General features: G+C 41.7%; 1 protein-coding gene across 1 annotated transcript in view; it reads left to right on the top strand.

Moving 5' to 3' along the window:
* Positions 1–3,653: 3,653 nt before the first annotated feature.
* LOC306978341 (voltage-gated delayed rectifier potassium channel KCNH4-like) overlaps positions 3,654–19,120 on the top strand; it is a gene marked incomplete at its 3' end in the record, with an annotated part of 52,837 nt that continues 37,370 nt past the window's right edge. The window contains exon 1 of the mRNA XM_079576864.1: positions 3,654–3,870. Within this exon, the coding sequence (XP_079432990.1) occupies positions 3,795–3,870 (76 nt within the window). The 5' untranslated portion in view covers positions 3,654–3,794. The remainder of the gene's footprint in view (positions 3,871–19,120) is intronic.

Genomic DNA, 19,120 nt, shown 5'->3' with positions numbered 1-19,120 from the left:
ATATTTTTAGCAGCGGCCCAGTTCATTAAAAGTTTGACACCAATCCCCATCTAATTTTCTGTCATAGCTGGATTTAACCCAAATAGTCAAAAAACTTAGATATTTACACTGTGAGAGAACATCTTGATCAACTTTATGAGATGCTTTTTGTGTGTTTTTATGTTGTTGTTGTTGTTCAGAGGGCATATTTTTTCCCCTTAGGAAGTTGGGCACAATATAGCATCTTACCTTACTTAGTCTCTGCTTGACCATCCTTCTGACTCCTGCATAGTAGCATGTCAGCCTCACAACTAAGCAGACACTAATGTTTAAGGGAATGGTGTCAGTCATGCTCATGTGCCAATGCGTATTTGCAGAACCAGTTTCAGGCCACATCTGCTCCACTCCGCGTTAATTCAGCGCAAACGGGCGCAGATCTGAGATTGACAGGCAGGATTTCTCAATGGAGTTGAGCAAAGCGGGATGAGATTGTGACTGAATGGTCGCAGCAGCGTCGGCAGTTCAATACGAAGGATTTAGGTCATGCATTAGAGCTGTGGCCCTCTTGGTAACTGCTTCACAACTCTATAATAAACCTGTTCTTGGATTTGTAGGCGGTAGGTGAAAGTGTAAATAAATTATATAACCTGACGGCTTAGTTGTTGTAATATACTGTCAGCATTAAGCCCTAGTCTTCAGCACAAATAAGGCTGCACTGTATTGGGTTTGCATGCAATAAGTTTTACAGATCAAAACTGTAATTGAAAGTTATGTTGTGTTAAATCATTTTTCTCAGAGGATATATGCTGAAGGGCTATTTGGCTGCCAGGCCTGACATTGCCTACTCCATGTAGTATTTCATTACTCCAGCTCTCAGTTGATATGTAAGAGAATATAATCCTTTATCCTTTATTGATCTCACAATGGAGAAATTAACTTCTTACATTCGGCTCTCAAGAAAAAAACACTTGGTTTGAGCCAAATAAGCAGGAAATGTGCAAACATTTAAATAGTAAATAGCGATATGATATGTACAACGAGTAATAACAAAAAGCTTAAAGGGGCAAACTAAAAATAAAATAATAATTAGAACAAACTATGAAAAAAGCAGAGTGAACTACTTCACAGTAGTGTTGTACAGTCTGACAGCAGTGGGATGAAGGACCTGCGATATCGCTCCGTCTTGCACTGAGGGTGTCTCAGTCTTCCACTGAAAGAGCTGCTCAGCTCCTCTACAGTCCCGTGCAGTGGGTGGGAGGTGTTGTCCATGATGGAGGTGAGCTTGGCTAACACCCTCCTGTCTCTCACCTCCTCCACAGAGTCCAGGGGGCAGCCCAGGACGGAGCTGGCCCTCCTGACCAGCTTGTCTCTTCTTGTCCCGCTCTGTGCGGCCCGGGGCCCAGCACACGGCAGTGCCATGGATAGCAGAGGCTCCCACAGTCATTAAAAGTCTTGACAAAAGGTGGAGGCAACTTTGGCCCTTCTTGGTGTTGTGGGACCAGTCCAGTTTAGGTTGAGGTGAACACCCAGGTACTTGAAACTGTCCCCCTCTTCAATGTCCTCCCCCTGGATATTTTAGTTGGTAGATTGTCCAATATTCAGCCCTATTTTCAATATCACAAGAGTTGTTTTTTCCCCTCAAATTTACTTGACTTTTAGACTACAGTCTTTGTTGAATAGGGACAGGGTGCACCTTCCAGAACTGTATTATTGCAGTTTTTACCTCAGATAAAGTCTTGACTTCTTCTCTTGGACAAGAGCATGGTCCCTTTCAAGCACTAAACTGTGTATGAAATTGTTGCCAATTCTCAAAGTGAACTCTGGGAATCGTAGTCAGGGCTAGAGTTTCCCCTGTGCGTCACTGTCATTTTATATAGCGCCGTAGATAGTGCTAATGTTTAATGGATTAGCCCCTTTATTTGTGACAAGCAGAGATGGATGAACTACAACAAGACCGGACAATGAGAGGCCATTAAAAATAGAAAGCAGTGAAGGGCTGCCAGCGCTTGAAAAGGTACCCGAGATGGCGAACAATGCGCTCAAACCATTGCGCTTTTACTTTCACCGCTTGCATGTTTTCCCCCCGTTTTTCTTTCCAAATAGGCCTCACCTGAGTTGCTTGGTGTGCGGGATAATTGTGCATATCTAATCAACTAAATCCCACAGAGTATCACCAACTAAGTGTTCACCAAATGTCTAATTACGAGTTGATCAGCATAGCACCTGGCACCTGCTAAATCATGTTTCTTTCCCTGGTAGATTCTGTAGTGGACTATTTTTTAAACAGCTTGGGGAAACGCCCACACATCCGCTGAATGCGCTCAACTTTTTAACATCACCAACGCCTCCGCAAAACACATGTGGGCTACTTCCACATCCTGGCATGAACTTGATTTCCATGCAATTAAAATTCAAACTGAGAAATCCAAGTTTAAGTCTTCATATGTGGGCCATGCTGTCTTGATGTAAGTATTTCCCATGTGCCTCCGGGGCATTTCTCCACATGTTATTGTGCATCCTATCCTCCAGCTCCACATTAATCACCCTGACAATAAAGAAATACCTTTACAACCCAGTAAAATCTGCTCTATTTCTTTTGCTTGGAAAGCGAAGGCGAAGAAGCCAATTAAGGTGCTTAGTTCGAACCTGTCATGTTATAATGTGTAGGCTACAAGACAAGCCAGATATGCTGACTTTACAGTACATCAGCAATCACGAGTTATCAGTAAGACTGTGCAGTGCCTGAAGTCAAGAATTGGACATGCTGATCAATGACGTTTTCAAATAAGGGCGTGTGCTATGTCGTTGAGGTATTCCTTGTTCAATAAGCTCGCCAGGGTCAAAGTTTGTACTGAGACGCAGTGTTAGTCGAGGGCTCAGCATCAAGTTCACACATCACAACATCTCCAGGCTTATCCTTATAATCCGCTCTTAGCCCCTTTTATCTCTCAGACTTAATTCTCTCCTGGGGATATGGCAACCACTGAATCAACAAAGCCTGAATAAATTCAGACTTGAGGAATTTCAGATAATGAAGCCCTTATATTTTACTTACAGGTATGAGATGAGAACATGTAATACCTCACTTTGTCTCAAGAGTCTCACACGCCCGCTAGACAATGGCTGGTCCACATGACCACAATAGGCTCCATTGACCAACACACTGGTAATCCATCTTTCCTTGATTTGCAGACATGCACACAAAGGCCATGTGCTGATAGTAGCACTATAGGGCGTAATGGTGCTGTCAGCTGCACACAGAGAGAGCATCCTCCCCTGCTCTCCTCCCCTCCCTCCCTCCTTGCCTCCCTCTCTCCCCGTCCTCCGGTTCCCGCGTCTCACTTTCACTCACTCCCTGTACCACACATGAAAACAGGTCCCTACAGGGGAAGCTCGCCTCTCATTGGGCGGAGAGACAGCAGCGAGAAAGGGAGCGCATAAGATACAACTCTTGTGCTCCACACGACTGAGGCAGAGCGAGGCGCCACATCACTGCTTTGTCCGTGCGTGAGTGAGGTGTAACTTGAGAGAGAGCGCACCTGCTGGGACAGACCTGGGCGTCACCTGGACCTGATCTGCGCTCGTTGACTCAACAACTGTTTCTGACTGCTCTTCATGAACCTCAGCGTTACTGTTTCTGGAGCTATTTTAGTCTTTCCAGGACCAGGATAGAGTTTGGGAGAGGCGGCTGTGGAGAGCGGCTGTGTTTTAAATGTGCATCCCGGTGGCCATTAGTGGACTGTACCTGGAGCACCTGGGACCACTGGGATGGTGTGACCTGCAGCCTACTGAGGGCTGCACTTTCTTGGGTCAAGATGCCTGTGATGAAGGGCCTGCTGGCCCCTCAGAACACCTTCCTGGACACCATCGCGACGCGCTTCGATGGCACTCGTAAGTGCAGCCTCTGCATATTTTCATTGTCTCTATGGGATGATGTCAAAACAACATAGCTTTTCTTTAGAGCATTGAGAAAAGAGGAAAACAGCTTGACAAAACAAATGATGTCATTGTGCTCTTAACATCTTACAGTGTGCACAAAGAACAAGCCAAGGTGGACTTTTACACTTCCTCTATCCTGAACTGTATACGTACTGTATAAACTTCCAGATTCTTCCATTTAGTTGAAAATATAAATATTTTTGGCTACATTCTTTGTCCATAACTGTTAATACACAATATTAAATGTTTCCATAGTATATTTCTTTTACAATATATAAGCATAAGTGAATTAAAAATAACATGAGAATTGACTTAATCATTGGAAGTGCAGATAATTAGCCTCATATTTTCACAGAACTGTCAAAATCATTCAGCGTTAGTAGTACCAGGATTCCAATTAAAGCCTAAAAATGTATTCTACTTGTTCACGTCCAGAGATAGATTTCTATTTGTCTGCCTTTTTTACTATCTGAAGAGTTGAATTACTTTCCAAATGTTTGTCGATGAGACTGAGGTAACCCCACGATGTAGATTTGAAGTAGGGCAACTGTTCAATAAAAGTAAGTAAGATGGATTTGTTTTTGTGAAAATTGTGCTTTGTTTTTGCACTGCGTTAGTCACTGCCAAACTAAAACAACATCTGCCGCTATGTGAATTGAGTTGGCGGAGAGAAGTTTATTTGCACATTCAAGTCGCTGCAGTTAAAAAAAAAATCCACTTGCACAAATCACGCTGTCTTTTCCTATTTGTTTCAGGTAGTTTAGCTTTAAACTGGCCACTGTAGAGCTATTAGGCAGCCCTGCAGTCTCTCCTCTTGCCGGCTCGTGTGTATGTGTGCGTATCTCTTGTTATGTACCTGCAGCCACCTTTGGGACGCCGTGGCTCGTTGTAAACAAATACCGCTGGGACCACTCTGTTTTTGCTCGATCTCCCTCTCTGTTCTCAATGAACAGTTCAGGAGCTGTCCGTTCAGCACCGCCTCCGGCCTGAGCGCCACTGTGAAGCAAACAATCAGACGGGTGACATCGCCGGGTAATTGATGCAAAGAGTCTATAATTATAGTTTTGACTTGGGACTTGGACGCTTTAATGAAGAGTCAGGGAGTCTCTCCAGAGCATAGCGTGCCATATTGAGACGTAATGCAACAAAATTGGCCTGTGCTATCAGATATGAGTGGTGACGGGGGCATTGGCCAGCGAGAGGAGGGTCAAAGGTTGTTTCTTGGTTGCATCATCGAGACTGGAGCGCTTACCCTTGAGTGTCCTGCTACTGGAGTTCAACAGTAGCAGGGCACCCTCCAGTCAGACTTCTCCTTGATCTGTCAGTAAGGAGACAGAAGTCACCACAAGGTCTTTTTCCATTTGCATTTAATATTATCCAAGGACGTCAACTGACTCCAAGCAGTGTTCCAAGTAAAATAAGGCAGTAACAGTTTTCAGTAATAAAGACATTTAGAAGTCATTTCCATTAAGGAGTAGATCACCTTGCATAATGAAAATCTCGACCTTAAGCCCTTTGTGGAACAAGCAGTGACGCGATTCTATCAAGCACATGCAGTTTTACTACTATAAATGACTTTTTTCTATTCTTTCTTTATTTTGGAGGTCAGTATTGTCTCCACTTGCTTTGTCATGCTACGCCGTGTGTTCTCACAGTCCAGAGACATGCCTGTTTTATGCCAATAGGAGACTCTGAATAATATTAATAGTGAATATGCAGAGAAATGAGTGTTAGTCTGATGTGGGTTCACGCTTCGTCCACTTGAAGTGAAACCATGTACAATTCAAAAATGCTTCCATTGTGCAGTGAGTAAATATAAGCCATGTCAACATGTCCATTGTTCCAGTTGTTTTAGAGGCTGCCTGATGCAACCTTATCCACACTATTGTCCTGTTGTGACTACTCATTATTAGGAACATGGCATATAAGCACAGAAATGTTGATGTTTGAAAGGATTTAAGTCAATAATTAAGTTATCCTATTCCTATTTTAGCCCACCTCAAAATTTGAACACAACATCAGGCTATTAAAAAGTACAGTTTCCTCCATGTCCGCTGTGCATTCGGTCCACCATAAGGTTCCTGGAGGGGTGGCAGATTGCCCAAAGCTGAAAATAGCTTTGCTTCCGTTGCCGAGGCGACAAGGTCCCGCCACTTGACACGGATGATGCTCGAACACTTGGGTCTTTGAGGGAGAGATGGACACTTGAACTTGCCTCCCAATCACGGGCTTGAAGAACGCAGCTGGGCTCTTATTTTGGCGGGGCACTTCATCAAACAAGTGGCATTGTTAGGAAAACATCTGCTGTCTTGTGACAGTTATCCAACACCTGATGCACCTGAAGAGTACTTTGCTTTATTTGCGTTCGCTTTATTTATTTATTTTACCGCTTATGTCATGATTTCAAATTTTATCATCACATTTTGTGTTCATGTGATGAAAAATGAGGGTTCTGAAGAAACCCATCATAAGATCCTATCCAGGGGTTGTAAGCAGTAAAAAATAGGATTGTTTGCTATGGCAATTAACTATTAAACAAAAAATATGTATCAATAAAACTACAAATGGTGTTCATATCTGGGCCACTTCTGCGCCAACCACTTTTTTTTTTCACTTACTCACAGGCATTATTCATCCTGGCCTACTGTACATGTTTTTAGTGGTAGGGGAGACCCTAGAACTGAGAGGGACAACTCCCCGTCCGGCACGGGAATGAACCAGGGACCTTCTTTGGTGTGAAGCAAAGTATTAGTATGTGACTAAAACCCATGAATAGTTACAGGGTGAATGGTTTTGCCTCAGTAACCCATAAAATCATTTTGTTGCATAATTACTTAAGTCATTTTTTGATTTTTGTTTCATTCTACATCCTCTCCAAACACTGCTCCTTCTTTAGGCACTTCTCTCTATGATGATTTCCCAAAATCCTTATAATATGACTAACTGAACAGACACTGGCATCTAAAAGTGTTACAGCAGAACCCATTTTTTCCATGGCCACTTGCAGACCTTTCAATATACCAAAACAAATTCATGTACACCGCATTTTACGCACCCCTCTAAACCTTTTACCCAACACTGCACACACTGAATAGTCTGTTTAAAAAAAGCCTGTCATACATTTTCATTTTGTGTTGGAGACAGTTGTTAAAAATGCGTTCACCTCGCAAAAAAGATTCCACTGTTGCTGACTTCGCTCCCATCCACTAAAACAATGTCTTGTTTTTTCCATAATCCGCCACTTTAATAACCCCAAACCTGACAGCTTTTCATAAAACTTGGCAATTTTTTTTCTATGAGAGCATCATTTGTATTGCAGCGACTATTCAATTATATTCATTACTCACCGCCTAAACAATCTTTCCGCTGCCTCTGTGCTGCTCCGCACACGCAAATCCCTTTGTCAGGCGCACATCGACAAGCACTCTGCTAGAGCAAATAATAGGGAATTTTCATTTTTAAAAAGCTTAAGAGGCAATACGTGGGTTGGTATCTTTTATTCAAGTAGCAAATATCCCCTTTTCCCATCCTGATGCCTGTCCGCCTGTGTGTGAAGGATGTCCGCAAATATTGATTGGACCATGTAGGATCCCGGGCATGAAAAATGAATGGGATTTTTTTTAATTTAGTGTTGATTTCCGGGACTGACGGGTGCGTATTTCATGAGGATGTAAGCGAAATGTCACAATAGGTTAAGTCAGTGACCTGCTTCAGAGCAGTACATTATTGGCTGAAAGCAATGTCAGAGATTTTGATCCCCTCAGGACTGCTGTGTGTGTGTGTGTGTGTGTGGCAAACGGGCTGACTTCAGTGCCTCGCGGTTGTCATATATGTTAAAAAGCGTATAGTATGTCGTATGACTTGATTCGATATGACTGCTGATTGATTCTTTAAAGGCAATTCTTTGAGGTCAATTGTCAGGGTCACTCAGAATAGACAGGGCCGTTTGTCTTACTTGTCTTCTTCAATATGTGCTGGGAGTTAAAAAAGCATTAAACTAACATGAAGTGACTTTGTGCAGTGTTCAGCATATACAAATACTTCCCTATATTTCAGAGTAAAATCTTCACAATGTCAACCTCAAATTGTGCATCTCCTTGTAAAGTACTTAGACCAAGTTGCTGTGAATAGCAACCACAATGTTAATACGCTACAGAAAAGTGGTTAGACTTTCCATAAGGACTTACTGTAGAATGACCTTGGTTAACTCCTGTTGTAAACTCTCACTGTAGCCTTCAAATGTGTGTTCACATTTATAAAGTCCTCACTACACATTAGTGTCTAAAAATGGAAAGGGAGTTGTTGGGAAGAGCATTTGATGTAGGAGCCAAAAACAACAAAAGATGACGCACTTTCCGTTCAAGGAAGAGAAAACGTGCTGTGTATTTGTGGTCCCTGGAGCAGAACAGTTCACTTCAGTGGGATCAATTCATTGTAGATTTAATGAGCCCACTGAAGTAAGGGTTCAACACAATGTATTGATAGTATAGGCAAACTTGAGCACTTAAAGGAATAGGCCACCGCTTTTAAAACACTGAGATATGTTCTTGCCTTAGCTTAGACGAGTTGATGCGTAGCTGTCTGGCTTTACGCGTGCCCTCAGTCACATAAACAGAGCACAGACGGCTGTAAATATGCTTACATGAGCCTTTACACAATCCATGTATGGTCACACAAAATTAAACATGTCGATTTTTCAAGACACCTATACTACTATACTGCAAGGCGAAGACCAGACAGCTACATATCAACTCTAACATAAGAACATATCTCAGTATTTAAAAATGGTGGCCTATTCCTTTAAAGGGACTATACAGAGTTTAAAAAAGAAAAAACGTTGTTGCTTCGGGTCCGAAGTTGCCTGTCCTTAGCCATCCGTAAACTCCAGTCAATTATAATTTCCCTACATGTACGTCTACGTCTACTGAGGGTGCAAAAATAAATTTGCTCCTACAAAAAGTCAGGTACCCCAGCTTGTAACTGTAATTAATTATAAATGCCACAACACTGGCTGAAAATAAAGTGTGAGGTCATTCTTTCATGCCCCACTGAGGTCTTTCATTTCACACAGTTGCGGACCATTCACTTACAGACCTCAGCAAACGGCTTCTGCACCGCTTTGCAATGAAATCAATTGGAGCTGATTCTAATCTAATCTAATAGGATCGACATATGTACTGCGTATGTCTCACTGGCTTTCATTTGAATGGAAATCAATGAAAATGGCTGGTGTTTACTGGAGAGCTGCAAACACAATCTCCATAGAATAATGACTGCCAATACCGAAAGCTCAATGTAAGTATGATTGACATTTATGAGACAACTTTTCGCATCGCTGTTGCATAATGAGGATTCAAAAACAGCCCTGCTAAACGATGGTTGAGCAAGTTACTGTAAATTGCTGTCATAAATGTTAGAGTGACTATGCACAGAAGCATAGACCTCTTTCGGGGAATCACAGTCTGTCACGTCGTTAACAAACTACCTGTGAGTCAGTGCTTATATTCTTATACTCCCAAATCCCTTGTATCTGTAGCAGTTGTTCTCTGCTGGTGTTGCTATAGAAGCCACTTTTGACCTCGGTGATCACAATACTGCTAGTTTCCCATCCCCCAAAAGGCCTTTTTTTTTTTAAACTATATCATCGGCTACTGAAAGACAAAACAAATGTTATTCAACCACATGGAAAATCAGGCAAAGGGCCTCTCGAAATTTACCAAAACTATTCAACAGAAAAAAACATTGTACTGAGACTCTTCCCACCACTGACCGAAAGAATGCTCTGACAGTAATTTGTTTTTTTAAGAGACTAGATGCAAGTTGGTCATTTTATGCTCACTACTGCCACCTCAGGTCTTACGTGTAACTGCAGTCTCTATATTAAGCTCGTGCATGACGGCACTTCGGACCCGAATTAACACCTTTTTGAGTGACAGTGCAGGATTTTAGAGGCAGTTGTGGTGAACAGGTCTGGGCTCATTCTACACGTTAGGACATGTGGGGCAGGGTTGGGCAAGTTTGCTTGGCGGAGGGGTGATTTTTTTTCATTGTAAAAGACCAATTTTGCCAATTTTAGCCCAAAGTAAAGCACCATTTTCTACAAATGCCAGCATTGTCTGTACATGATTATGGCCATACCGTTAAACTTTACGTTCTACTGTTCTACTCTCTAAAGCAGGCAAAAAAACAAAACAAAAACAGGCTTTGATGCCGTTAGTCCAGGGACAACATTCAAGGAAGTGACTTTGTTGTTCAAGCTCAAATCAAATGATTTGTTTTTCTCATTTTTTTAAATTAATTTTTTCAATTTCTTGCCTACTATTTTCCCCATTTCACCCAAATATCCCCAAATTGATTCCATTGTTTCCTTTTTTATTGTGTGATTGTTGCTTTACCGGTATGTTTTTGTTTCTTGTTTTTCAAGATTTGGGTAAAGCCTAACTGGGGAAAATGTGCTCAGTTCAAGTGGGGGTTAAGAGGTTAAAGGCTCTATACCTGATATTCTTCCATGGTAGTGGAATTATTATTATTATTATTGTTGTGAAAGTACATTTTGTGAAAAGACACATTGTACATTTCATTAAAACACAGTGATCCTGAAAAAAATCACCCTGGAAGTCAAGAAACGTGCTTATAAACTCATTGTTGTGAAGAATTAGGAAATGCATTAGGAAAGTTGGGGAGTTGAGTTTAAACAATGAAAGCAAAAAAAGCAAGGTTTTCCAGTTTGAGATATGCTCTATATATGTACCTGTCTGGTCTTTGTGCGTGCCTGTGGTAGAGCGTGGTGGCTTCCAACTTCGCAGAATATAGGGTTGTCATCAGAAATCCATCAATATACTTTTTGATCTAAATAATTAGCTGATACATTGCCCTTTATGGATCTATGTGAAAATGAGCAGTTCCTCAATGACACGTAACCACTAAGCTGCCCCTATACAGTTTCTCTCTCTATGTCTAACATTGCACTTCCCGTGGGCTCTGTACTGTACCCCCACCCCGCCATCTCCACCGCCACGGGCCCATTTAAGATGCCCTCCCCGGCGGGGCTCTCACAGTGACAGCAGCTCTCCCCCGCGGGACAGGGTAAAGCAAAGGGCTGCTGCAGGCGGAGATAAGAGACAGGTTCATTCCCCCTCTGCACACCGAGAGGGGCCGGTGTCAGATCGAACCCCAGCATTGTTGTCTCCGTGATGAACAGTTCCTAATGCTGCCGATTGTGCTGCTTCCCTTCGCCATGGAGACTCACCGTGCAGCACACAGAGCCCAGTGCAAATACAAACTTCAGTCCCCACACTGTGAAATAAATTGCTTTTCACACACATTTTGTGCCAAATGTGTCAATCTCAGTGACTTTGCGATATATTCTTTTGGCGGATGCGTCACATGATACATTGTGCAGCAGCTTCTGTAAAATCCTTGTGTGGTTAGCTGTATGTTTATAAAAGAAGCAAGTCATTTAGTTTGCCAATTTTCAGTTTGAGTTCTGCTTATGTGGGGGAGAAAGCTTGTCCTGTCTATTCACAGGAAACACTGAATTTCAAGCATTTCCTAATTTTAATTGCAGCTTTGGTGTATTAATCTGCAGGCTTATTTATTGTTGTAAAATTCCTATTTTAGAAAAGAGTTGGACTTTGACTACCACACAAATTAAAAACAAAGAAAGTGTGAAATACTTTTGATTGATCGACTCTGCAAAGCCATAAGCAGGTATTACAGTTAAAATGAACATACACTGTAGCTATAAGATTATAAGCCACTGCTATGAATAACACATAAATAAAAGTAACCAAACTGCATGTTTCCTGTAGGATCATACCCACATCAAATCATCAGCCCCTGATAGTGATGTGATAGTGATTTGGGAGGGATGTCTTACTGCCTCCCTGTTTGTGACTAAATGAACACAGATAAAAGTCTTTTGGTATTGTTAAATGTGTAGGGGCGTGGGTGTATGATGACAGCAGATACAATGGCATTTGGATTTGATTTTATTATCTTGAACATTTGAAAATGAATATGCTGTAACTAAGAAAGACAGTTAAATAGTGTACAGTCATGCATCTACATGAAACTGGTTGTAAAAAAAAAAAAAAGTGACTATTCTGTGTATATTGTTGTTGTTGGTTTAGTCTCTAGTGTTTATCCACTGTAAATGTGCGTTGGTATCTTTCGCACTAAAATCTATATCAGCTCTCTGCACCTTCCACGGCAGCTCCACTTCTGTCCGGGCTGTTGTAGGTGTGAGTGGGAGCCAAGCTCTGTGAAGCACTTTACACAGTTCTCCATAAAAAGGACCTCCATAAATGTGTTTTAGCTTTTTAAAGACTCGGGTCAAATTTGGGGGTCTACTGTAAGGTTTTTAAAGGTGGCTAGTGCAAGGCTTGAATGAGAACAGCAGGGGCAGCAGTGAGCAAGATGTGAGATGAAGCAGTAGCGGGTAGTGTCCTTACTAATATTGATATTAACTGGATCACTTGTATCATAGTTGTAGCCCTAATTTTCGGTCTCTTTGTCCATAAAACCATAGAAAATATTTTACAAATTTCATACAGTTGTTCATTCATGTTTACTAGATTTCACCATCATAAGTTGTGACATGTATTAATATGAACCCACTACACTATATTATGAAATTCCTAGCTTTCCTGAAAAAAGAGTATATACCTCCTGGGGTACATTAAAAGGAAGTGTTTTAAAGCAATACTAAGTAATTTGTTTACCTTAATAAATCCTTATCTGGGGTAATACAAGTGTTAATGGGATGATTGGGGGTCTTTCACCTCCCCCTGGTCTCTCTGGCCAGAAAACCACATTGCCACTTCGGAGTTGCAATACACACTAATAGAATCACAAAGAAGAAGCAAACAGGCTAAAGGGCAAATCTAACTGCAGGCTAGTGCCACTTCAGCAGTAATTACAGCCAAGTTTGAGTGAAAAAAAAGTATCTCCATTGTGTAATTGGATGCACAATATCCCTCTCTCCTGTTGTCTTTTCTGTCAGCGCAGTATTTACTTTCACAGAAAATTAATGAGTAAAAAAACGCAACATGCTACGACACCTGCAGTGGCGCTTATGGCCTCTAGGGGCATGAGTTATTTAGTACTGCTTTAATAGTATAAAAGAGCCAAAAAAATCCAGGCGAGAGAAATTGCCACAATGTACCCCTGGGGCCCCAAGGGTTAAGCAAATACGACATAACAGACTACCCTGCCTGACCTTTTTTCTAGACAGATGAGGACAAAGGCTCTCAGCATCCTGTCCAATGATACATGATGTTACTTACCTTTGGCTCTTGACTCTAGACTTTATTCCTACAGCCGTCATACTGCCTCTGGACTTTAGACAATTTAACCCTTGGGGCCCCAGGGGTACATTGTGGCAATTTCTCTCGCCTGGATTTTTTGGCTCTTTTATACTATTAAGGCAGTACTAAATAACTCATGCCCCTAGAGGCCATAAGCGCCACTGCAGGTGTCATAGCATGTTGCATTTTTTTACTCATTAATTGTCCGTGAGAGTAAATACTACGCTACGGGCCCCAAGGGTTAAATTGTCTAAAGTCCAGAGGCAGTATGACGGCTGTAGGAATAAAGTCTAGAGTCAAGAGCCAAAGGTAAGTAACATCATGTATCATTGGACAGGATGCTGAGAGCCTTTGTCCTCATCTGTCTAGAAAAAAGGTCAGGCAGGGTAGTCTGTTATGTCGTATTTCCTTAAGACCATTAACTATATTGCTAGATTACGGGGCTGAGAGTACTATCCACTGCATGTCGCACTTATGTGAACCCACCGACCTGATTACAAGCAGGTAAGTAGTAATTAGCTCTGAAGAGTTGACTAATCAGTATCTGTCTTCACCTTTTGGATACACAAGAAAACACTTCTTTACTCTCTGTCTAACAGTAGCATGTAGCATCGTTGTGTCAGCTTACAGTTGCTCCGAGGAGGCACAGATGTGTAATTAAGGCAGCAGCGAGCAGCCAGTCGAAGCAATATCCCTGGGAGGATTACTGCCCATGAATTGAGGCATTGTCACAATCCCCCCTAAGACACTCGCTCAAAGAAAGTGTCTATTAAGTGCCTTCTTGTGCCTGTTTACATAGACGCAAAAAAGGGAGAAAATGACGTTCTTTCAGAGTGTTGAAAGAGCAAATAAGTGGACTCTTGAATTAACTTTTCGAAAAACCTTATTCATGCTAATACTATGTAAGTGGCCCAATTTGCACTCAACAACGCAGCACAAAAGTTTCCCATCGCGGCCGGTTAGTCGGAGAGCATCCTTGTGCAGTGATTTATGACTGCACCCGCCCTTGACCCATTTGCAAAGACCGATTTAGGGATGCTGACTGCTGGACTATTCTTGGGTAAATATTACATAAACTGGAGAAGCTTGCTGGCTCACGCGGTCGTCAGGTTAGGAATTTATAGATCACAAAGTACAAGGTGTTTTTTTTGGGGGGGGCTACAGTATAGGTCGACTTTTCACACGCTCAAAGTCAAATGCAGCGGATACAAAGGTCTTTACTGTATTGAGTTTTTAGGGATGCCGTTTCATAACTTCCCAAGGCAATCACAGTGCTTCCTTCTTCGCTTGTACAGTGTAGACAACTATAGATCTGCTGTATTATGTGAGATCAGCTGAGTTCTTGCTGTGAGGCGAGACCACGAACTGCTGCGCCAAAGAAGACACTGAACTTCATGCCAGTCTTTGTTTCATGAGGATTGACCCAGTTCTCACAGGCATATTACACCATAGATTTAATTTCTGACCTTCTGTCCATGTCCATGTTGACTCTTTTGAACGTTACGATGCTGCATCAACATAACCAATCTTCCCCTAAAACACATGTGATAACTAAAGCAGCAGTCAGTGTCTCTATTTGGTTGATAATAAACAAAACTATATCTTACTGACTATGGCTGGGTACTAGGGCTGAAAGATATATTGTTATCGTATTGATATTGAGATATAAAGATTCAAAACATTCAAATTGAAAAAGCAAGATATAAATGATACAGATTTTCATCAATGAAACTGCACTTGTTTGTATTATGTTTTTATTTTTCTGAAAAATGCTTGGTTTTCACCTATCCCATAGTTATACCGTATCGATATCGAGATATCTGGCATGAATATCGAGATATGACATTTTCTCTATATCGCTCAGCCCTACTGGGTACCGGTACATTTTTTCGATACCGGTACTTTAACCATACTTGGTTTTCGATACCGATACATGAACGGTACTTTTTTTACCTATGCTAAAATATTTGTCACATAGAACCAAAAAACAGATTAATATTGTTGATTTATTTCTTTTCCTTCCATTTAATTTATTTTACATTTGTCTCATTTGTTTGAGGTGAAACAACCAAGTAACTACAGACTAACTACTTACTACAAAAGAGCGGAAAAAACATTTTCAACACTTTCCTCCTTATTTCCTCCCAATTTTTCCACTTTTTAAATGTTTGTTTTCAAATTATCTTTCACTTTTTTTTTCTTTTCAATTTTGATGAGGAACTGCAGCAACTTGAATATAAAGATTTTATATTTCTTTTTGGTACCTGTCTTGCATTTCGACCAGTAGTACCTAAACCTTAAACTCCTGCCATGCTGAAGACCCACCTAGTTGCCTGAAAGGAGAAGAAAATTAATTACAGTGAAGATAGCTTTAAACTTTTTGTGACTTTGGCTTCTCTTACATGAAAAGCTGGATCTATTTGACTATTTTTATCCTTCAGTAATACACTTTCACAACTTCCGAGGCATGAGGTATCTCCGTGTAAGTCTGCTCAGCCCGTGCGGCATATAGCCTCGCAGATATACAAGTCGAAAATCCCCTTTGGCCTGCTGATGGATCTGACTAATGCCTCTCCACGTAATTCCAGCACTGACAGTTTGGTTTTGCTGCGTATACCAGGGAAAGGTTGTCACAGCTCGGAAAAGACATCCCCTATGGACTGCTTTCTGTTGAGTGTGGCCAATTAAAGTGCTAGATTGTGGAGCGAGCAGCTGCTAACTCCTCCTTCGCTCGGCTCTCTATGGGATCAGTAAAACTCAGACAATTTCCATCTCTATCTGTCAGCGTGCTGCCTCGGCGCCAGGCAAGTTGAGTTTGATGTTTTAACTTAAGCGCGAAGATGCTCTAGCATGGAGATTGATGACAGCAGTGGCTCAGTTTGTACTATATAAATCCCCCCCATTCCCCCACTCTCGGCGACCAACTTTGCAGACTAGTATCGCAACATGAGTCACCTCCCAGGGCTTCACAGAATAGTTCATAAATCAACAATGAGGCGGATATCAAACAAGGAAATGGACAAGCAGATGGGACCTGTCCAGCAGTCGACAGTGAAGCAGCAGATGGATAATTATCCCAAGTGTCATCTGTCCTTAAAACCTCTCTAGAAAGAAGGAAAAAAAAGAAGAAAAAAAAAACAGTGGGGAAAAAGAAAAACCTCAGGGAGAGACACATCGAAAGAGACAGGCCAGCCTTGCCCGTTTGTGAAAGAGTAAAAGATTGGAAGTGGTTTGTAGGCATAGAATGGCAGCCTTGTCTCTGCCAGATTGCCCCTGGCCTGCAGTGGCATCGGGGAAGCCAATTATTTCTGAAAAATTGAGTTCTGTAACGACCAAGGCGAAGCAATACAAGACACTTTATTTCTTTAGCACATTTTATAAATAAAGCGTTTCCACAGTGCTTACGACAATAAAACCAAATATACTGCAATGAGAAATAAATAATGAATTTGCAGAATATTCAAAGTTTAAACAATACATTTAGACAACACAGAATCCCAATGTATCACAAACCAGTCAACTCACAAAGATGAGTTCACCCAAAGGCAAAACTCCGAGCCATAAAACAAAGCAAGGTGGTTTACTCATTGCAAAGAGCATTATATTGGAGAAACAAAACAACAGCTACAGAAGAGGCTTTATCAACACCACAGGGAGAACACAAGCGACCCTCAATCTGCTGTTCACCTCCACCTCAAAGCCACCAACCACTCCAAAGAAGAACAAAAAACCAAGGCACTCCTCCCACATCAATAATTCTCTATTTTCATTTAAAAAAGCCTTTAACACTCATCAGCTGGGCTGATTAGTGTTGAAATCTTTAAAACATATTGCTGGTTTCTTCCACGCATACCGGCTCCAAACAAGCCTTTGTCAAGAGGCGACAACCACCGACCACTCCTTTGAGGACAGAGAGGTTAAAATTTGAGAAAAATGAAAAACGTTGGTTTGAAAGAGGAGTCTTTGTGTAGAAATAAAATCCCTCCATGAACAGGAATGGTGGACTTAGATTTTGCTGTCTCCAGATCAATAGACAGGTAATTAGCAGTGATCAGCTGAGATTAGGGCCGTTCAGACTGAAACTCAGGTGTGAGTTAGGTTGTTAGGACTTAGAATTACAAAGACTTATAACTACAAAGCTGATTGGACGTGAGGGGGCAGAGTGTTCTGCAGCTTAGGGCCGACAACAGAGAAAGCCCTGGCCAAGCAAACAAAATGATGAATTTGATGAAAATGATGAAAATGAATCTTCATGCTTTTGCTTCATTTTGACAAGAAACAAAGTCCTGATCTAAATCTCCTCGTCCTCCATGTCGGCTCATGCTACATCAGGATTGTTCAAATAATTCAGCAGAGACACAGCCACTATGTGTAACTAACGGGCCCATGTCCTAATGGGGCGCTAGAAACCACAGGGAGGCTGACGTTACACTTTCGCTTTCACTAAGATGAATGTGACTGTAGTTGGACCAATGCGTCCTGTGTGAACACTGTAGCCGCAGTTATTGGTATAAGATCCCCAGAGAAAGATGATCCGGCGCAGTCATAACTCCACATAAGCAGCTCGGAGCTGTCCGTGGTGCTGAAATTCAACTCTAAAGAGGGCGATGCACAGTGCTGTATGTGAGGGGTCCTTGCATGGAATATCTCAATTTAAATATCATATTGAACCCGATCAAGCAATAAACCACCGCTTTATTAAACAGCTCGACATATGGCCCAGGTTATACAGACGTACATCGCATCTCCAGAGTTAATATACTAAACATCGAGTGGTTGAAACGTAATGAAATTCTGAGAAGGTTTTCAGACTGGCTTACTCATTCATAATACATACTCACGTATAATTTAGGCAACCCATTTACATACAAGCAACAAATTCAAAGAGACAAATCCCTTAATAACGAACCATCGACAACAAGCACAATTGGTGCATCTCGCCTTTGATGATGCTGTACCTGCTGCGAACGCTACCGCAGCGATGAAAACACTGAACAGCTATTTTCTCTTTGATTGTGGCGTCTAACCCGAGCCTCCCAAAGGTGCTTAATTGGGTTGAAAAGGTTACACGGCATAAGATTCCCATCATTTTCATGTTCATCACAGACTCGGCCGGGGAATAAACTCCGGCTTCCCCCTCAGGACTCCTGCCAAAGTGCCCGGCAAAAAGTCTTAGATGAACAAAGCACAACATAGCCAATCCAGACCATGGCCTCACTCAAGCTCAGTTATCAGGTTAGTTTAGGGGTAAATGCTTTCCTTTTCTTTTAAATTGTGGAACTTCAAAGCGCTTATGGAAAAAAAAAAACGGCTTTGCAGTTAATCAAACTTTAATTGAAATGGCAATCTCAGCTCATTCATCCAGCATGTGGTTTGGACTTTGGGGGAATAAAATGGATTGGTTTTTGGAAAGGGAAATGGTTAAATTGTACTGCAGTGGAAAGCCCAGAGGTTTATTTAAAAGTCTGTCTTGTCGTTTGTCATGAAAAGAAAAAAACAACCACCAAAAAACAATTGAATAGAAAATTGAGATTGCCATATTGCCAAGCCTGATAATCTACCGAAACAAAAGAAATTAGAGAAAACTATTTCCATCCATTTTTTTAAAAACTTTCTGCTGGCACTGTTATTTTCCAGTTGTTTACACAGTTAATAACAATAAGCCACAACTTCCTGCATATATATCTGCATATATATTTTATTTCAGGGTTAGATCACCTCACAGATTCACCTGCTATAATTGAACTGAGCTAACGTTGTCTAACCTTTCGGCCGTTTGTAGTCAGCCGTCAGGTCTTTCGTCTGGTCCGTGGCCCGTAGCACCTTCTCCCCCTGACCGCTCACAAACGTTTCTCGCTGCCACCGGCACCGCGAGTCCAGGCTGAAATCACATG

The sequence above is a fragment of the Gobius niger genome (assembly GCF_951799975.1).
Source record: "Gobius niger genome assembly, chromosome: 19".
NCBI classification, from domain to species: Eukaryota; Metazoa; Chordata; class Actinopteri; order Gobiiformes; family Gobiidae; genus Gobius; species Gobius niger.
The sequence above is the reverse complement of the archived record's forward strand: the minus strand, read 5'-3'. Positions and strand labels throughout refer to the sequence as shown.